The sequence below is a fragment of the Halictus rubicundus genome, chromosome 13 (genome assembly GCF_050948215.1).
Source record: "Halictus rubicundus isolate RS-2024b chromosome 13, iyHalRubi1_principal, whole genome shotgun sequence".
Taxonomy (NCBI): Eukaryota; Metazoa; Arthropoda; class Insecta; order Hymenoptera; family Halictidae; genus Halictus; species Halictus rubicundus.
This window is the reverse complement of record NC_135161.1, coordinates 4,577,470-4,596,021: the sequence shown is the minus strand read 5'-3', so window position 1 is coordinate 4,596,021 and position 18,552 is coordinate 4,577,470. Positions and strand designations below refer to the sequence as shown.

Genomic DNA, 18,552 nt, shown 5'->3' with positions numbered 1-18,552 from the left:
TCGCCAATAACTCCTTCACAAAGCCGCGGAGAACATTTTTGCACAGAAAAATGTTATTTCAAATGACCTCAGGATAGTGATGGGCACCATCGACTAAAAACTGTCGACTAAATTGATAGTAGCCAACTACTATTTTCAGTCGACTGATTTTGTAAACTATCGACTGAATTTAGTAGTGGTTGGGTTACTATTTTCAGTCGACTGTTTTACACGTCGCCATCTTGAAATTTCAAATGTCAGTGTCACACGATGAAATGAAAAGGTTAGAAATACATGATTATGACAGGACGTGCAAATATACAAGTAATGAAATATGTAATAGATATTTCAATACTTTAATTCATATTAGCTGTTAAAATCTTATTGCTATTTATGCGATATAACTATATATGTGATATACGTAGGCATAGACTATAGCCCGCAATCTAGACGTAACCACTAAAACGAAATTTCAGTCGACTAAAAACTATCGACTAAATATTCGATAGTATGTAGTAACTAAATAGTAATTAGTCGATAGTTGAATTTAGTCGACAATCCCCATCACTACCTCAGGAGTCACCCCTTTCAAAAAATTACAGCATTTTTGGGACACCTGTATATAATAAAAGGAATGGCTAAAAATTTGGATACATACATTCATGTTATTTTTATAAAGTAATGTAAAATAGTCATTCTTAGTTTTCCGTAAATCTAGTGTTAAATATAATCACATTTTCTTTCGTGTTTCATACGAGATCTCTGGTACTTACTTACAATTGTTAGCTACATCATCGAATAATGTAAATATGTATAGTATGTGCAGTGTAAAGTACAAAAAAATATCGATAGTCTGCACTAATCGATAGGTTGTCGATAGGCGTGTTTTCGTTCTGCTTTTTCGAACAGACAATTGGCGCGAATTTTAATTTAATATAGAACTTTTACTCGGATTTGAAAAATCGAATGAGATTCGGAAAATCTTCCCATACTAATGATACCACATTTTTACTAGATTTATTCGTAGGAGTTTGTTTTTAATTTGTACGAAGAAACAAAAGTGAGATCGTGTCTTATCCAACGCCACGTGTAGCAGAGTTGACAAACACTTCGTTTCATTTATATTGATTGTATGTTACCGATACATGCGTTAATATTAATGTATAAAAGCATTTGTAGAAAATGATCTATTTTGCTATTGTGCTTTTTATATTTGTCATAATCTCTAATTAAATATAAATACAATATTTCTCTATCAACATAACCTCAAGAATATTACTTTACATATGTAGGAATGTTATAGACATGTGTTAATAAAGAAACAAAATTGTTATTGTTTATTACAGAAGAACAAAACTGGAAGAAACATGACAAGTACTACAAAATCACCGTTAACCTTCGAAATTTTTCACGAGTGCCCAACAACGAAAGCTAGAGTTGCGAGAATGACTCTTATTCATTATCCTGTGGATACTCCAGTATTTATGCCAGTAGGAACCCAGGTGAGTTAAGCTGCATCGAGTGGTTTAATAAATTGTTTATTTAAGCTTTAATGTCTTAGGGCACCTTGAAAGGTTTATTGCCGCAACAGTTAGAGAAATTAGACTGTCAGATCATTTTGGGGAACACATATCATCTTGGAACAAGACCCGTAAGTTAAAAATATTATGATAACATATTAATCTTCCATAAAGAGTTTATACTTTTGAAATATATTACAAATATAGAAATTTTAATTCAGGGTCATTTTGTTATGCAAAATGCTGGTGGATTACACAATTTTATGAATTGGAAGAGAGCATTACTAACAGATTCCGGTGGTTTTCAAATGGTATCGCTATTAGAACTTGCAAAAATTACAGAAGAAGGTGTTCAGTTTAAATCGCCCTATAATGGTAGTTAATATTTAAGAACAGTTAATCGATGATATATATTTCGATATATATATATACTTAGGTAAAGTTCTTTAATAGTTTTCTAATATTTCTTAGAATCTGATTGCATGCTGACGCCCGAGCACTCTATAGAAATACAAAACATAATAGGTGCAGACATAATGATGCAACTCGATGATGTAGTCAAGACTACATTAACAGGGCCAAGAATAGAAGAAGCGATGCACAGGTGAATATTGTATTGTTTGTGATTTAAGTATCTTATTAACTTCTACATTCTATAGGAAAAGTTTCATAATGATCGATTGATTTTTAGAACTTATAGATGGTTAGACAGGTGTTTAAAAGCTCATCAGAGACCAAACGAACAAAGTATATTTCCAATTGTACAAGGTGGACTCGACCCTGAACTTAGAACAGAATGCGCAAAGCAATTGATTAAACGCAAAGTCAATGGATTTGCTGTAGGTGGATTAAGGTAGAAATCGTTGAATTGCTATTGATAGGTGGATGTAAGAAAAGTTATTGAAAGTTTGATTTTATTGTCTCCTAGTGGAGGAGAAAGTAAAGACGATTTTTGGAGAATGGTACTCCTTTCTACCAATCTACTTCCAAAAGATAAGCCACGTTATTTAATGGGAGTTGGATTTGCTGTCGATTTAGTCGTTTGTTGTGCATTGGGGATAGACATGTTCGATTGCGTATTTCCTACAAGAACAGCGGTAATCGATTATGATTGTTAAGTTTTTAAGAGATTACCAATTATGTACATACAATTTTATTCATTAGCAGTATTTATTAATATTATTGTATATCTCTTTCAGAGATTTGGTTGTGCGCTAATACGTACAGGCCAATTAAACTTGAAACAGGTGCAATATCTTAAAGATATGAGACCCATAGATGAAACCTGCGACTGTAGCACGTGTAAAACGTACACGCGCGCCTATCTTCATCAAATCGTAACGATAGAAACAGCTGCATGCCATTTCTTATCCATACACAATGTTGCATTTCAATTGAGGCTAATGCGAGATATTCGAGAAAGTATCAAGGAACAAAGGTTTCCAGAATTCTTACAACAATTCATGTTGGACTTGTATCCGAACAAGGAATATCCAATATGGATAGTAAATGCTTTAAATGCTGTTAATGTTACATTATTATGAGGAGAGGTACAGATGGTCACGTTTAGTTAATTATATTTATTCGATAATAACCGATGGAGTAATGAAATTGATGCCAAAAAATAAGTGAGAGTAGTCCTTCTTAAAGTACCGATCAGTCACAAAGAATGGATTATAATCACTAGTACTTAAGTAACTATGCATCCAAATTTCACAAACTTTCTTTTGTGCGAAATCAAATGTATACCCTAAAAAGTAGAAACTATTTCATGGGTCTAATGTTCCAGGTTTATTTTTAACGGCTTTACAAACAGGTGAATCGTTCATTAAATATTTTTACACAATACAGAAATAAGCTTCTTAAAAACTTTAATATATTTTACAATAGTTAACTGTAGCTATCGATAATAGTAGGACGCGAATAATTTACACTTATGTTGTATTTACTAGTATTTATAAATAAAATTGTCCGTCTTTGTAATGCCTAATAATTTCATTTTCATGCAGTATTAACATTCAATTTATAATTTACACGTGATCTCTGTGTGAAACATGCATTTCCGTTGCCTCCAGAACTGTGCTAAGTTAGGCACAAAGTATTAAACGATGTATATAACGTTATCACATAAAGTCATCTGAATCATATCCACTATTTTCGGTGTTCGATATCATATTCGATGTATTGAATAAGGAATTGTAGCTTCTAAAAACAAAAAAAGAGTAAAAACCTAGAAAATTTTTTTTTTTAATTTCAATCATTTAGAAATTAGTTAGTTCATTTACAGTTAGTTATTTAGCCATTACAATTAACTAGAATCTTGCCTGATTTCTGCCTCTTCTTTTTTCTTCTTTTCTTCTGCTTTCTCTCTTTCCTTCTGTTCCCTCATTAGTTTCTTTTTGTCTTCCCTTTCGTTTCTGTCACGCTGTTCTCTTTCTGCTTGAAAATTCACTTCCTCCGAACGTTTTGTTTTAATTAATCTGTTGACAATTGTGTTTACTCGTTTGGAAACATGAATTTTACGAACATCTTTGTCTTTATGGAAGCCAACTTGTCCTACTTCCATGCCTTGAGTTTTCTTTAGATTAGACCACATTGTATATACAACGTCAATATCGTTTATCTTGTTTCCTTCAATGCTATTTGCTTTTACTAATTGTGCCGCATCTTCTAAAACTGTGCTTGGTATATCGTCTATTGTTTGGCCCTGTAAACAGTGCATAAATACAACAAATTATTGAATTGATAGGGATGATAAAACAGTTCAAATTTGAAGTACTATCGATACAACACAGGGGGAGCTTCAGTTCAGACTTTTGATTCCTTGATTTTTTCTATTATTGCATAAACGTTTCAATCAGAATTACGGTGTATAATACAATACCTCCTTATTAATAAAGATATACTTACAAGTTGAAGACGAAGATACACGTGTGCAGAAGAATACTTATCTACATGAAACCAAACATCCTCTGGCCAACCCCATCTTATAAGGTCCTCGTCTAGAGAAACGGACAAAATATAAATTAAAACAAGTGCTTATATATTCAGAAAGAACTTTAAGAATTCCCACTTACTCTCATGCTTGTCAATACCCATAAATAATGTCACCGGCGGCTGTACAACTGAAATTTAAAAGTAATTGTTACTCTAACCTTATTGTTTGTTATTTTCCGCTTTTTTGCGGTATAATAGTAACAAATTCGCATAAATACAATGAACGTGCAACATGGTAAATAATGATACCTTCGCTTGTAAAATAGTATACCATTGTTGCTTCGAATATTTCAAATCAAAACACGTGTTATGAATGGTATCTGTCAAATTTTCAGATGTATGTATATAGTAGTGGTGGAGAACTATCGATGGTATTATCGATAAATATCGCCTGCGAAAACTATCGATGTTTGACGGTTCAGCTATCCGAGAATATCGATAGTGCTAGTAATCGATATTTCTCTATTTCTATTTAAAAGGACGACAGATCTGTGGCGGTTGAATTGAATTGTTCGACCTAGAGGAAAATGGTTTTATTTATCTTGGGTAAGAGTGCGTGCCCATTTGAGAGTATCTCGCAACAGTAGTGATGGGCATTATCGACTAAATTCAACTATCGACTAATTACTATTTAGTTACTACATACTTTCGAATATTTAGTCGATAGTTTTTAGTCGACTGAAATTTCGTTTTAGTGGTTACGTCTAGATTACGGGCTATAGTCTATGCCTACGTATATCACATATATAGTTTACATCGCATAAATAGCAATAAGATTTTCACATCTAATATGAATTAAAGTATTGAAATATCTATTAGATATTTCATTACTTGCATATTTGCACGTCCTGTCATAATCATGTATTTCTAACCTTTTCGTTTCATCGTGCGACACTGACATTTGAAATTTCAAGATGGCGACATGTAAAACAGTCGACTGAAAATAGTAACCCAACCACTACTAAATGCAGTCGATAGTCTAAAAAATCAGTCGACTGAAAATAGTAGTTGGCTACTATCGGTTTAGTCGATAGTTTTTAGTCGATGGTGCCCATCACTAACTTCGGCACGGCGGCAGGTCCGGCGAGCGTGATGTTGGTATAGGCCGAACCAGAATCCGTCCACTGTAGCCGCGCCCTGATTGGTCCGTGTTTTTTTGTTAATAATTCCTTAACAAAATCACAGAGAACATTTTCTCAAAGAAAAAGTTTTTTCAAATGATCTCAAGAATTACCCCCATCAAGGAAATACAACATTTTTTAGACACCCTGTATATGGTCCAAGATTCAATCAAATGAACTGTTTACAGAACTTTCGTATAGATGGCGTTGCGATCTGTGTTACGGATGTTAAGAGTGAATTGGCCAACTATATGTGTATATTTCGTTCTATGACGTAGCATGAGAACTCTCCTTTTCAAACGCACTTTTCTTAAAACAGTTGTCGCTGCATTTTGTAATCGCCTTATTAGTTTGTGCTTATTCGTTGAACGTACTTGACCTTCGAAAAATTTGTGACAGCAGATCATCAAATTAATTGAATATAGAACGGGTGATGCATTGGAAAATAGACAGCGCCATCGTCGCTCTGTTATGACTTTCGTTGCGTGTGTAATAACTGTTAACAAAAAGACGACACGGGAAAGCGTCGTTTGCTGAGACGAATTCGTGTCCACTGTACCTGCTATGGTTTCATTAGTGAAAGAAATTCATTAGAGAACGTTCGTCTGTTCACGGATTCTAAACGCAAAAAACATTAACGGGGCAGTCGAAGCTTACAGGGTTGCCTGCAGTATGCCCACAGTTTGCAATAGAGGAATATTATGGCTGCAGGTGAGGCCAGCACAACAAAGCCTCGTCAAGAAAAGCAATACGACTATCTCCTTAAATTCTTACTGGTGGGTGACAGCGACGTTGGAAAGCAAGAGATCTTGAGTGGACTCGAAGATGGTGCTGCCGAATCTCCGTTTTGCAGCGGCAGTGGTATATTTTTTAACTTTTTCCTATTTCCTTCTTTTTTTTTTTCTTTTGTTTGTTTAACTTTGATATTTGTTCCCTTGTTAGACTTTTGCGAGTACATTTACTTTACAAACAAGTTCGTCTAACCTTTAGCATGCCTTCGTGTACAGATGATGCTCTCGTTATACAATGTTTTCTTTCTTTATTTGAACAATGGAAAATGCATTTGACAGCTTGCACTTAACCCTTTGACTGTGAAACGCCTTAACACAAAATGTGGCAATCAAATATGTAGCGGATGCACCAACCACCACAATATACAGTATTCAAGGCGATATTATAGAAAATATTGAGCAAGAAGCAATGTGTATGGTCAAGCTTTTATTACAAATTCTGATCTAAATAGGTACTTTGCTTAGGTCTCTATAAGCACTATATGCAGTCAAAGGATTAACAAAGGTGTCGTTTGTTAGAATATGCTGTAGGACTTTGAAAAACTTATCATTTGTACTGTCAAGTACTGCAGTTGCACAAGCGATATGTAAGAACATTAAACACAAATAAATGTTTATGTTTTAGCATACAAAACCACCACCATTCTACTAGATGGGAAAAGAGTAAAGTTACAGTTGTGGGACACATCGGGTCAAGGTAGATTTTGTACAATAATCAGATCTTACTCTCGCGGTGCACAAGGTATAATTTTAGTCTACGACATTACCAATAAATGGTCTTTCGACGGTATCGACAGATGGCTGAAGGAAGTGGAAGAGGTACCTTCAAATTAAATACCTTTAATTTTAGCGTATAAGTATGCTAGGAATTTGATTCAAGAACTTTTGGAATTGCTTTTATAAGTATAGTTATGCTAGATTCAACAAACAGAGAATTGAAAAGGGTTTTAGCCAATTTCTATAAAATCCTTGTGATGAATGTAGTTCTATAAAGTTTCTTATTCAATTTATCACATATATAAGTTACATAAACATCGGAGAAAACTGGTTGCAACTGTTCCTTTCTCTATCATATTACAGCATGCTCCAGGGGTACCAAAAGTACTTGTTGGAAATCGTCTCCATTTAGCGTTTAAGAGGCAAGTCGGAGAGCGCGACGCTGAGGCATATGCAGCTAAAAATCATATGGCGTTTTTTGAAGTTTCGCCCCTATGTAACTTTAACATTCGTGAAAGTTTCTCGGAACTTTCGCGTATGGCGCTACATCGTAACGGCATGGAAAGATTATGGCGATCGAATAAAGGTAATTTTTTGTTTTGCTTTAGATTACTCGGTAAGAGTATTATTATTACAGAAAGATCTGATTGTGTTGGTTTCTAGTTCTCAGTCTTCAAGAGCTCGCCTGTCGTGCAATAGTAGCACGAACAACGGTGTACGATATCGATCAGCTTCCGTTGCCTAAATCTATTAAATCTCATCTGAAGTCTTACGCGATGACGACAACCTCTCAGTTACGTTACAAGGGAAACAGATTGTTGAGCTCGAGTAAGAGCCTCGGTTCCCACCATCGAAAATTACGTTTCGTTGGGGTTGGTTACAACGGGCTGTCGATATCAGGTAGTTCGCCCATACCAGATTCCCGTACCAGTTGCGTTGGTCGTAATTCCTGCGCGATATCTTGAGGGTAATTGTCCAGTTGCAGTTAACTGAAATGAACATGCAACACGGTATCAACGTTCTTCCTTCCTGTTTTGATGTATAACGTTTTTGATAAAATGTGTGCCATCCGAAAAGTGGTAAAGAATTTTGTAATATTTCGTCTTAAATAATCTAACTATGTACAGTACGAATCGCTCACCACGTAAATGGAAATGTGATTTGTCATACAATCAAGAAGTTTCGATATGACCACAGAACACAATTTTTATGCTCGATGTGTAACAGTAATTCTATGTTATAATATAATAGTTTTCCACGTTATATTCTTCCGAATTTCGAAAACTTAAACGTGCACTATATTAAATAATTCTAATGATAATGTGCTTAAACCGAATTAATTCTGTGTGGATTGCTATGAGTGTGCTCTATTTATTTTACAACTATATATACAATATATTGTAGTATCTGGCATTTTGTATAAGCAAAAGATTGCTTAATATTTTTCGTATCAGTTCTCGTATAATGTCTGTCATAAAGATTTTTAAAAATATCGCGAACACTTGAAATTCGAATGCAGTCGAGATGTTTTATCGTACACGAGTAACAGTCTGTTTTAGATTTATACTGTTTAGCACTATTTTACTATATATTTGTGAGCCGTTGGTCTTTTCAACTAATTAAAAGGCATCAAAGTATTTGATACATTTTGGTGCGCGCAAGTGTTTTAAAACGGAGAAAGTAAGAAATGTTGAAGTGAAAAGTACAAGTTTGCTAAGTCTACAAGGGTTGTGGTGTAGACCAGGAATAATATAAGTTGAATAGTTTAGAGCAGCTAATTGGACATTAGCATGTAAGAATAAAGTTCCCAACATTAATATCTATAACTGTTTGGAAAAAGCCCTCGATTTTTGTACACTAATTTTCAATTTTGAATAATATAGCGAATGGAGAAAGTAACTTTTGTTGTATTACTTAAAGATTTGTATTTCAGTATCTGTGTTACAGTAAATGCAACGTTCGTCTCAAGTATTTAATTTTATTATCTCAAATCAATTTTTTACAATAACATTTAATTATACTATTTAATTTTATATTATTTAAATTAAATAACGGTTTTGTTATGTATTATTTTATTTGTACAGTGTAGACTTATAAAAACTACGTTGTGTATCGTGTAAATATCAAAAGATATATATTAATATATTTCAACAAATTTCACTGATAAAGATTACTGTGTCCTGTAACATTGGTAATTTTTCTCCACTCGTTCGGCTATTTTTCAAGTTCTTTCCTTTCACATAACATCTACTCTTCTATTGAAAACAGCAAGTGTTAATGTGAAATTGTAGAAACTTGAATGAAATTTATTGAAATATAAGAACAATTTATATGAATCTTCTTTTTTTTTAATAGACTATATAGCATCGAGAAGACATGTAAAATGCATTTATAATATGTAAGATGCAAATTAAATTATATGTATATATATATAATTGCGGCTATTATTAATTAATGCTGTTTTACATAATTACGACAAAAATGATTTATTTGTCTATCACATGTATCGTTAAATGTACAATAGACGTTATATGATATTTTCAAAACCGCATTTTAATATCGTTAATGTTCCAATAACTTTTAATAGCTGCTTACTGTTCTTTTGGATATTTAATCTTTTACACTGTAAAATTTACGGAATGGCTACGTGAACTACATGGTAGCGGCATCTACTGCCAATAGTCCGGTATTAATTGATAATTAATGTCTTTCAAAAGAAATGCTAGATGGCATATTGCTATCATGAACTTTTCTGCGCATAAATTACGAAATGCGCTTATGCTTATATCAGAGAGGAATGAGAGTGCTCACGCCCGGGTTTTCGGCGTTCCCGATATAGTGCTGACATCTGCTCAGCCTTAGCATGGCACAGAACCGGTCAGTCTTTCCTGGAACAGAACCGGTCCACCGACGAGATATATACAGAGAGGAATGAGAGTGCTCACGCCCGGGGTTTCGGCGTTCCCACTTTCGTGACATCGCCGCTTTAGCATGGCACAGAACCGGTCAGTCTCTCCTGGAACAGAACCGGTCAGTCTTTTAGCATGGCACAGAACCGGTCAGTCTTTCCTGGAACAGAACCGGTCAGTCTTTTAGCATAAGACTGAACGCACATTATTTTTTTAACCAGGATTAGAACGTACAGCTTAATTGTTTTATATGAAATATGTAACTAACATGTAAATCTTGTGTACAAAATCTCTAATTAATATAAATTAAGAATAATATTAATTGTAATGATACGTATTTTATTTTTTTCCAATTTTGTAGTTGCAAACTCTAGTTGTAAAAAATGGAAAATCCGGAAAAATTCGAACAAATACAGATTTCATATCGAAGTTTAAAAGCGACCAACCTGAATATTAATTTAATAATGAGCTATTGTCATCAACACTATCTTAATTTTTTTCATATATTTAGTTACTGTTATTACTAATTAAAAAAAATTTTCTTTCATGAATAAATATTTTTTTCCGCCTCAACACCATAAGATTTTTACTAGATGACTTTAAAAACACATTAGAACTATTTTTAAATAATTTTACTCGAAAACATTCTAGTTTACTCTTTATTTCACCGTTCTACTAATTTTTTATGGGCTGCATTGCAGCTCTGTTTAACACTCTTTTACAACTCAATACCATGGTACCATCCATATTCAAGGAAGAACAATTTTTTGCGACGATCATTGAAAAAATAAAAGTGTTTCCTTCATTTCAGTCCTTTAGTGCGTTGGTGACGTAGCGCCCAGCACACCTATTTACCTGTGTTCTGTGTCATATCTGGAATTTTATGGTATTCTAACAATCCCTATTGAGTCGCAAGCCAAACCATACAAGCGAATGCATTCACAACTTCCAGAGACCTGCCTCCAAAACTAATTAAAGGAAGGCTAGACATGCAGTGTGTAATAAACTCCTCAAAAGAGGCGGATTCCAGTCGCTCGTGTTATAAACCTCATTCGATACTGCATCGAAAGTGCATACACTTTGTTCATGATACACTCTTTGTAATAATTAAATTCAATAAAATATGAAGTAAATCTTTCACGCTGCTAACGGCCCTCGCAGAGTTGGGCATTATTTGGGATAAAAATTATTTAAATAAAAATTCGAATAAAAGATACTTTATCTTTATTTGTTATTTGAAGGTTCGAATAAAAAAAAAGCATCTTTATTGGACGAGTGTCGAATAAATAATTTTATTAGATGAGAATTTATCCGACGAATAAAAATACTGTTTTATATTCGAAGCTCCAAATTAAATTTTCATTTTTTATCTGTACTGTTATTCGGAGGCTACGACTAATTCTTCCGAATTTCGAATAATTTCTTCAGCTCGAATAAGCGGCTTCGAGCCCCGTCGGCCCAGGCCCAGAAGCCTCGGTCGCCCAGCGGTGCAATAAACGGCAGCCGCGCGACCGAGGCGAGAACAGGTATATCGGTGTGAAACTCCACCAATCAAATTACAAAACTTCTTTATTTTTCATTATTTTTTATAGCACTTCCATTAACCTATTTGTGGAGTTTTTCTGATTAAAATGACACTAAACACGATATAATTTGATGTGTATTGCTATTCAAACGCTTCGAATAATTTTCTTCGAATAATCTTTGCTAGCTGTAAGCTGTTAAAATTTTTGTACAATTTGATTGTGTGGAGTTATACGTGTAGACAAAAGTATTTACTTTGATTGTAATTTAACTTACTTTAAAAATTAACTTATCTTATGTAAATTGAAATGTAGGGAATTTAATATTATATTTTTCTAGAATTGTTTAGGCATCATGATTGCCCATGCTCAGACATCATGTCTGAGTCTGTGTTACGAATGAGTGGGACACTGTAATTTTTTAGTTATTTATTGGCATGCTTGGCCTTAAGAATTTGTTACGGGCTTGGGTACGGGTCTAGAAACAAGAAGACAGACCAGCCGTACTCCACTCAATGACAATTGACACATCGCAGGCAGACACTCAGGAGTAAGGCGATACAAGTTTCGGGGAAAGATCCTTGAACAAGGGATCTTTGTGCAGTATCCTGCAAGGCTTACGTGAGAAAATGAATTCACGGCGTCAGTAGGCGTTGCACAATTTACGTAAGGTTAATGATAGTTCAGTAAGTTAAATAACACGATATTAAGCAAGCCATATAGCAGTTAATAATAACATCACCCTCCAAAAAATTATGATGATTTACCATATTTATATACCTTCTATGTGTATGTAACTCCGTAAGGGTATTTTAATGATATTATCGATTCATATGTAAGTTCATTCGAAACAAATTCGTTAGAATGCCGGGAATATTGTCTTTTAAGTTTTTCACGTGAATTATTTCAAATATTAATACAAATAAAGATTACGCACATACTTGCCGAATATACCTAATGTAGTTATTTAAAAAATCAAATATATTAAAAATCGCGTTATAAGTTACAAATGAAATAATATTATTACCATTGTTTATTTCAAAAAGAACGCAGAGTTGAATCTTGGGTATTGCGATAACTCGCTCGCCCGAACTTGTCCGATTCTTTTCGAACGCGCTCGATGAGGTCGGGTCATGGGTCGTCCGAAAGGCTCGGGCCTCTCGACGTGTCCCGATTCGAGTGCCCGATTCACGAGCCGGCCCGCACATCCCTACTGTGTCACATCTGGAGTTATATGGCACGCTAACAATCGACATTGAGTTGCAAGTCAGACCGTACAAGCAAACCCATTCGCAACTTCCAGAGGCCTGACTCCAAGGCTAAAATAAGTAAAGGAACACAGAAAATGCCGTGTGCCAAAATCCTCAAAAACACTGGATTTCAGTCGCTCGTACCGTAAATTCTGTTATTCGTTAACAGGGGTTCGAACCGTCGCTTAACCATAACCAAGGGGTTAAATTGGGTTAACCAAGGAAGGTTAATGTAATCCATTTTAACTGTATGGGAACGGTTCTTAAATTCTAGAAAGAGCGGGCTAAAGTTACTTAAACTTTATTTTTTAAATTTCAGGAATTATTTATTCCAAGAAACCTTGATAACAATCCTTTTTTACTGTCATTCGAACAACAAAATAATAAGTATTATCTACTTATTTAAATAAAGTAATAAATATAATACAGATAATAAACAATACAATGAATGTAATAAAATAAGAAACGTTATCTAATTTAAGGAGAAAATAAATATAATACAAAAGGTGAACATAGATATAGAAAAATTAGCACAGAGCAGATTATAGAATATAAATATGGAACCCTTTACATATATATAAACAACAGTGCAAGTGAATATTTTAATTACTTGGATATGTAACTGAGGAAGTATCTTCTCTCAATTATCGAACACGATTAACTCTGTGTTCGCTCATTGTTCCGTCGTGGAACAAGAAAGGCTCCAAATTAAAACAAACTAAATTATTTTACAGCCACGAAAACAGCTGGTCACGACCATGTACTGGGGTTCGGGTCAACCTTCCCGCCCGTCTTCGGCAACGCGTACACACCCGGTGAAAACCCGGAAAATTTTGCCGTCTCAGCAAGCTACTCTATGTACAAACCTGGATCGCAGATCGCATTTTTTGTTAAACAATAATTTTTAATTAATTCTCATGGATCTTTTTTATTAAAACGTAATTGTTTAAATATAAACTTCCGAACTATTTTTTACTTTCTAAATATGTATTTTATATGTATTTTTTTTTATGTTTCACACATGTAATGTTTTATGGAATATGTAAAATACAAATTGGAGAAGTCTTTTTGTAATAAACGCATACAAAAATTACCGAGAAGGTATGATGATTTGAAATCTGGTGTTATGTCCATTTCCTTTGCAACTTTATTTGCTGCGATCATAGCTTTGCTAAATCCTTCATTTCTGTATTCCGCAAAGAATACGTTAAGACCTTTCAGATGCTTCGTGGCCAAATCGATGTGCATCTTTTGATTGTGCAATACTTTGCTGACGATGTTAATTTTTGATAATATTTCGTACCAAATGATAAAACTGGTAATAAATTCAAATTCATTTATCTTGCGCATAATAGACAAAATCTCAATTTTCAATTTATTGTCAGATGCGTTGTTGCCAATTTTGATCAAGGCGTTTCGAAATTGGCGAATTTGAAATCGAATAGCCTTTACACTATCAAAACGGCATTAAAGACAGTCCAAATGATGTCGTGTTTGGACTCATTTTGATCGGGATAAGCTCTACAATTCATTCGTATTAACAATGTTGTTCTGATTCAAAACATAAAAGCATAAATTGCCAATAATGATCGATTCTCCATCCGCTTACATTGTAGGCTGTTGGTCGGTCGCTGGTCTTTGAAGTTCCGAGCTCGCGGAGTCCCGAGAGATCGGTGTGAAAGAACTACCAATCCAATTGCAAAACTTCATTGTTTTTCATGATATTTTTATGGGACTTGCGCCAACTAATTCGTGGCATTCTTCTGATTAATATGACACTAAACACGGTACAAATTTGACTGTATTTAGCATTTTTAACTTTTGCCAGCTCGACTAATAAACGGCGACGACGGCCGACGAGGACCGACGAGCGCCGAACGTCGAAGACCCAGCGACGACAGACGACATACAATGTAAGCGGATGGAGAATCGCGCACGAATGAAAGTTTAAACTTTTAGATTTTTCAACATATCCTCATAAAATTGTGACGAGCGAATGGAGGGGATTTTCCTGATGAAAATGAGGTCAAATTCGAGTGTAATCGAACAAGTTTCACTGATACGTAATGTTACGATAAAAATTACAATCTCATTAAAGACACTCCAAATGATGTCGTGTTTGGACTCATTTCGATCGGAACAAGCTCTACAATTCATTCGTATTAACAATATTGTTCTGATTCAGTGAAACTTGTTCGATTACACTCGAATTTGACCTCATTTTCACCAGGAAAATCCCATCCATTCGGTCGTCACAATTTTATGAGGATATGTTGAAAAATCTAAAAGTTTAAACTTTCATTCGTGCGCGATTCTCCATCCGCTTACATTGTATGTCGTCTGTCGTCGCTGAGTCTTTGATGCTCGGCGCTCGGCAAAAGTTATTCGAAGATTTATTCGAAGCCTTCGAATAAAAGATACAGATAAAAGATGAAAAAATTATTCGAAGTTCGAATAAATCCGCTTCGAATAAAAAAAATTATCTTTATTCGTAGGATAAATTCTCGTCGAATAAAATTATTTATCTGATACTCGTCGAATAAAGATACTTTTTTTATTCGAACCTTCGAATCGTTGTTTAAATAATTTTTTATCTAAATAATGCCCAATTCTGACCACAGGTGCCTTTTGGAAGGACAGCCCACCTGTTATCTAAACATTCTTTTAAAGTCCTTTTTTTACAGTCGCAGAGGAAGAAACGCTCTGTATTTTGGATTTCAAGTAATTGTAGACACTTGTATGATTCTGTTATATATACTACTTTGACAAAATTAGAAAATAAAAATTATGTGACGTGTGTAATCACCCTGTCGATGAAGTATCGAATGCGGTTTATGACACGAGCGACTGGAATCCACCTCTTTTGAGGAGTTTAGTACACTGTCTAGCCTTCCTTTAATTAGTTTTGGAGGCAGGTCTCTGGAAGTTGTGGATGCATTCGTTTGTATGGTCTGGCTTGCGACTCAATAGGGATTGTTAGCGTACCATAAAACTCCAGATGTGACACAGAACACAGGTAGGTGTGCTGGGCGCTACGTCACCAACGCACTAAAGCACTGAAATGAAGGAAACACTTTTATTTTTTCAATGATCGTCGCAAAAAATTGTTCTTCCTTGAATATGGATGGTACCATGGTATTGGGTCGTAAAGGGGTGTTAAGCAGAGCTGCAATGCAGCCCATAAAAAATTAGTAGAACGGTGAAATAAAGAGTAAACTAGAATGTTTTCGAGTAAAATTATTTAAAAATAGTTCTAATGTGTTTTTAAAGTCATCTAGTAAAAATCTTATGGTGTTGAGGCGGAAAAAAATATTTATTCATGAAAGAAAATTTTTTTAATTAGTAATAACAGTAGCTAAATATATGAAAAAAATTAAGATAGTGTTGATGACAATAGCTCATTATTAAATTAATATTCAGGTTGGTCGCTTTTAAACTTCGATATGAAATCTGTATTTGTTCGAATTTTTCCGGATTTTCCATTTTTTACAACTAGAGTTTGCAACTACAAAATTGGAAAAAAATAAAATACGTATCATTACAATTAATATTATTCTTAATTTATATTAATTAGAGATTTTGTACACAAGATTTACATGTTAGTTACATATTTCATATAAAACAATTAAGCTGTACGTTCTAATCCTGGTTAAAAAAATAATGTGCGTTCAGTCTTATGCTAAAAGACTGACCGGTTCTGTTCCAGGAAAGACTGACCGGTTCTGTGCCATGCTAAAAGACTGACCGGTTCTGTGCCATGCTAAGGCTGAGCAGATGTCAGCACTATATCGGGAACGCCGAAAACCCGGGCGTGAGCACTCTCATTCCTCTCTGATATATATAAAGACTGCCAGCCCCCGTGACCAGTTTTCCCAGGTGGCCTTGAACAATCGATAGTACCGCTATAACGGCCGCTAGAAGAAGCTAAATAGTAACATTTTCGTCCAGTATGGGGAGCTGGGTGCACTTTCCACATTCAGTGTCGAGTGACATTTTCCGAGTCCTCTCTGATTCGGTCGCATGATCCCTGACAAAAGTGGCCGACATCGTAAACAACGGCGCTGCCGTAGCTTCGTTCGACAGCCGTGCCGCGAACACACTCACACACCACCAGGTCGACGTGTACGTGTACTGATGAGAATAGCAAGGGTCCGGGATGCCGCGAATTATTCCTCGATAATGCAAAGATGGGGCTTATCAGTAATCAAAAGCGCTAGATAAAAGATAAATCTAGAGCGCTCGCCATCAGACAGGTCCTACTTTTGCTTTCTCGAGCAACATTTTTCATTAATCGGTTGCATGATGCCTGCCGTAGCTTCGTTCGAACAGCCGTGCCTCGGCACACTCACACACCGCTAGGTCGGCGTGTACGTGTAACTGCGAGAATCGCAAGGGTCCGTGATGCGGCGATTCATTGCTCGATAATGCAAAATGCCAGAGTTGGGCAAAATATTTATTTAAATAAAAATTTCGAATAACTAGTAAAGATAAAAAAAATTTTTATTCCTTATTTGAAGGTTCGAATAAAAAAAGTATCTTTATTCGATGAGTATCGAATAAATAATTTTATTCGACGAGAATTTATCTGACGAAAAAAGATAATTTTTTTTATTCGAAGCGGATTTATTCGATATATCGATTATAAAATAATGATTACAATGGTGAACAATATGGAAAATAAGAAGGCAATAAGAGTGTAATGAAATTATACAATAAAAGATAATTATTTTCATTCTACGCATTATACGTTTATTTATTGCCTCTGTCACTGACGTTTTTCCGTAATTCACGAGCAAATGTTCTATTTAGGTAGCGACACAGACGAGGTATAGGAGTAGACCAATCACCCAATTCATTTTTCTGTCTCATGCTCGGGGGGCTCTAGAGCTGTCTAGAGCCCCCGTACCATTCCGTGTCACATCCTACCGTATCATTCAGAACTAATATTGTGGAACCGATATTCTGCAATGGCGCTGTTGCTGATATAATTTTAAATCTCATGTCGAGGATTCATATGATGAATGAGACAAAAGAATGTTGTTTCCTCTTAATTCCATTACGGCTGTTACGCGAGTGCATCGAAGGAGACGTAATGTAATAATAATAATAATAACGTAACGTCTCCGGCTGAGAATATTTTGGTCCCGGATCGAATCCCGCATGGAATGATTTTTTTTTTCGTTAAACACTTTTTTCTTGTTCTTTCTACTACATCAGTCTTCTTCCCTGTGCAATTACAACTACAACAGTGTAATAACATAATTATAAGACATTAAATTAGTTCAATATTAGCCAAAAGTAAGAACGTAGTTTAAATTTAATATAAAATACGACGTTGATATCACTAATTTCATTTGACTATTTAATAGCTACCTGTTCAATCTACTTCTGATATTGCTTTTCATTTGCAGAGTATATATTCTAATAAATTTAATTATTTGGGATTGATAAAAGATTGAACAACAATATTTATAATAACTAGTTTTGAACATTTTTTCAGGGTAATTAAATTTAAAAAACAAAAAGAATTATTTAAAAATACAAAATATATTTCAGTAAATACCATTAAACCCGATTCTTTTTAATTTTTTCAGTTTAAATTTCACTTTGATATCTTTTTTAGTTCAAAAGTTATAGCAAAATGTGCGCCTCGCTGAACCGGGAATCGAATGCGCTACTTCCAGACATAGTTGGGTACTATTTAGATAACAAATTATTTAAATAACGATTCCAATAAAAGATACT

General features: G+C 34.6%; 3 protein-coding genes across 3 annotated transcripts; 2 read left to right on the top strand and 1 right to left on the bottom strand.

The window, feature by feature from the left end:
* Window positions 1-842: 842 nt before the first annotated feature.
* Tgt (tRNA-guanine transglycosylase) lies at window positions 843-3,093 on the top strand. Its single transcript, XM_076798798.1, has 8 exons — window positions 843-1,109; window positions 1,326-1,481; window positions 1,541-1,630; window positions 1,721-1,874; window positions 1,971-2,103; window positions 2,191-2,352; window positions 2,428-2,596; window positions 2,699-3,093. Exons 2-8 carry the CDS (start codon window positions 1,347-1,349, stop codon window positions 3,041-3,043), a joined length of 1,188 nt encoding a protein of 395 aa, XP_076654913.1. The 5' UTR covers window positions 843-1,109; window positions 1,326-1,346; the 3' UTR covers window positions 3,044-3,093.
* Window positions 3,094-3,353: 260 nt separating this feature from the next.
* Window positions 3,354-4,901, bottom strand: LOC143360188 (coiled-coil domain-containing protein 25). Its single transcript, XM_076798800.1, has 5 exons — window positions 4,746-4,901; window positions 4,577-4,624; window positions 4,410-4,501; window positions 3,824-4,206; window positions 3,354-3,704 (listed from the first exon to the last, which is right to left on the bottom strand). The coding sequence occupies exons 1-5, from the start codon at window positions 4,768-4,770 to the stop codon at window positions 3,623-3,625; spliced, it is 630 nt and encodes a 209-aa protein (XP_076654915.1). The 5' UTR covers window positions 4,771-4,901; the 3' UTR covers window positions 3,354-3,622.
* Window positions 4,902-5,940: 1,039 nt separating this feature from the next.
* On the top strand, window positions 5,941-9,095 carry Rab40 (RAS oncogene family member Rab40). The gene is made up of 4 exons (XM_076798780.1): window positions 5,941-6,478; window positions 7,034-7,227; window positions 7,489-7,711; window positions 7,789-9,095. The coding sequence occupies exons 1-4, from the start codon at window positions 6,319-6,321 to the stop codon at window positions 8,088-8,090; spliced, it is 879 nt and encodes a 292-aa protein (XP_076654895.1). The 5' UTR covers window positions 5,941-6,318; the 3' UTR covers window positions 8,091-9,095.
* Window positions 9,096-18,552: the final 9,457 nt, after the last annotated feature.

What these genes read in the sequence shown, in the direction of transcription:
- LOC143360188 (XM_076798800.1), bottom strand. Translation starts at nt 4,770, where the DNA reads ATGGTATACTATTTTACAAGCGAAG. An exon ending in TGTATCTTCGTCTTCAACTT is followed by an intron (nt 4,207 to 4,409) that starts GTAAGTATATCT and finishes CACTGTTTACAG; the next exon opens with GGCCAAACAATAGACGATAT. An exon ending in AAAGAAGAGGCAGAAATCAG is followed by an intron (nt 3,705 to 3,823) that starts GCAAGATTCTAG and finishes TTTTGTTTTTAG; the next exon opens with AAGCTACAATTCCTTATTCA.
- Rab40 (XM_076798780.1), top strand. Translation starts at nt 6,319, where the DNA reads ATGGCTGCAGGTGAGGCCAGCACAACAAAGCCTCGTCAAGAAAAGCAA. An exon ending in GGCTGAAGGAAGTGGAAGAG is followed by an intron (nt 7,228 to 7,488) that starts GTACCTTCAAAT and finishes ATCATATTACAG; the next exon opens with CATGCTCCAGGGGTACCAAA. An exon ending in ATTATGGCGATCGAATAAAG is followed by an intron (nt 7,712 to 7,788) that starts GTAATTTTTTGT and finishes GTTGGTTTCTAG; the next exon opens with TTCTCAGTCTTCAAGAGCTC.
- Tgt (XM_076798798.1), top strand. Translation starts at nt 1,347, where the DNA reads ATGACAAGTACTACAAAATCACCGTTAACCTTCGAAATTTTTCACGAG. An exon ending in ATAGAAGAAGCGATGCACAG is followed by an intron (nt 2,104 to 2,190) that starts GTGAATATTGTA and finishes ATTGATTTTTAG; the next exon opens with AACTTATAGATGGTTAGACA. An exon ending in TATTTCCTACAAGAACAGCG is followed by an intron (nt 2,597 to 2,698) that starts GTAATCGATTAT and finishes TATCTCTTTCAG; the next exon opens with AGATTTGGTTGTGCGCTAAT.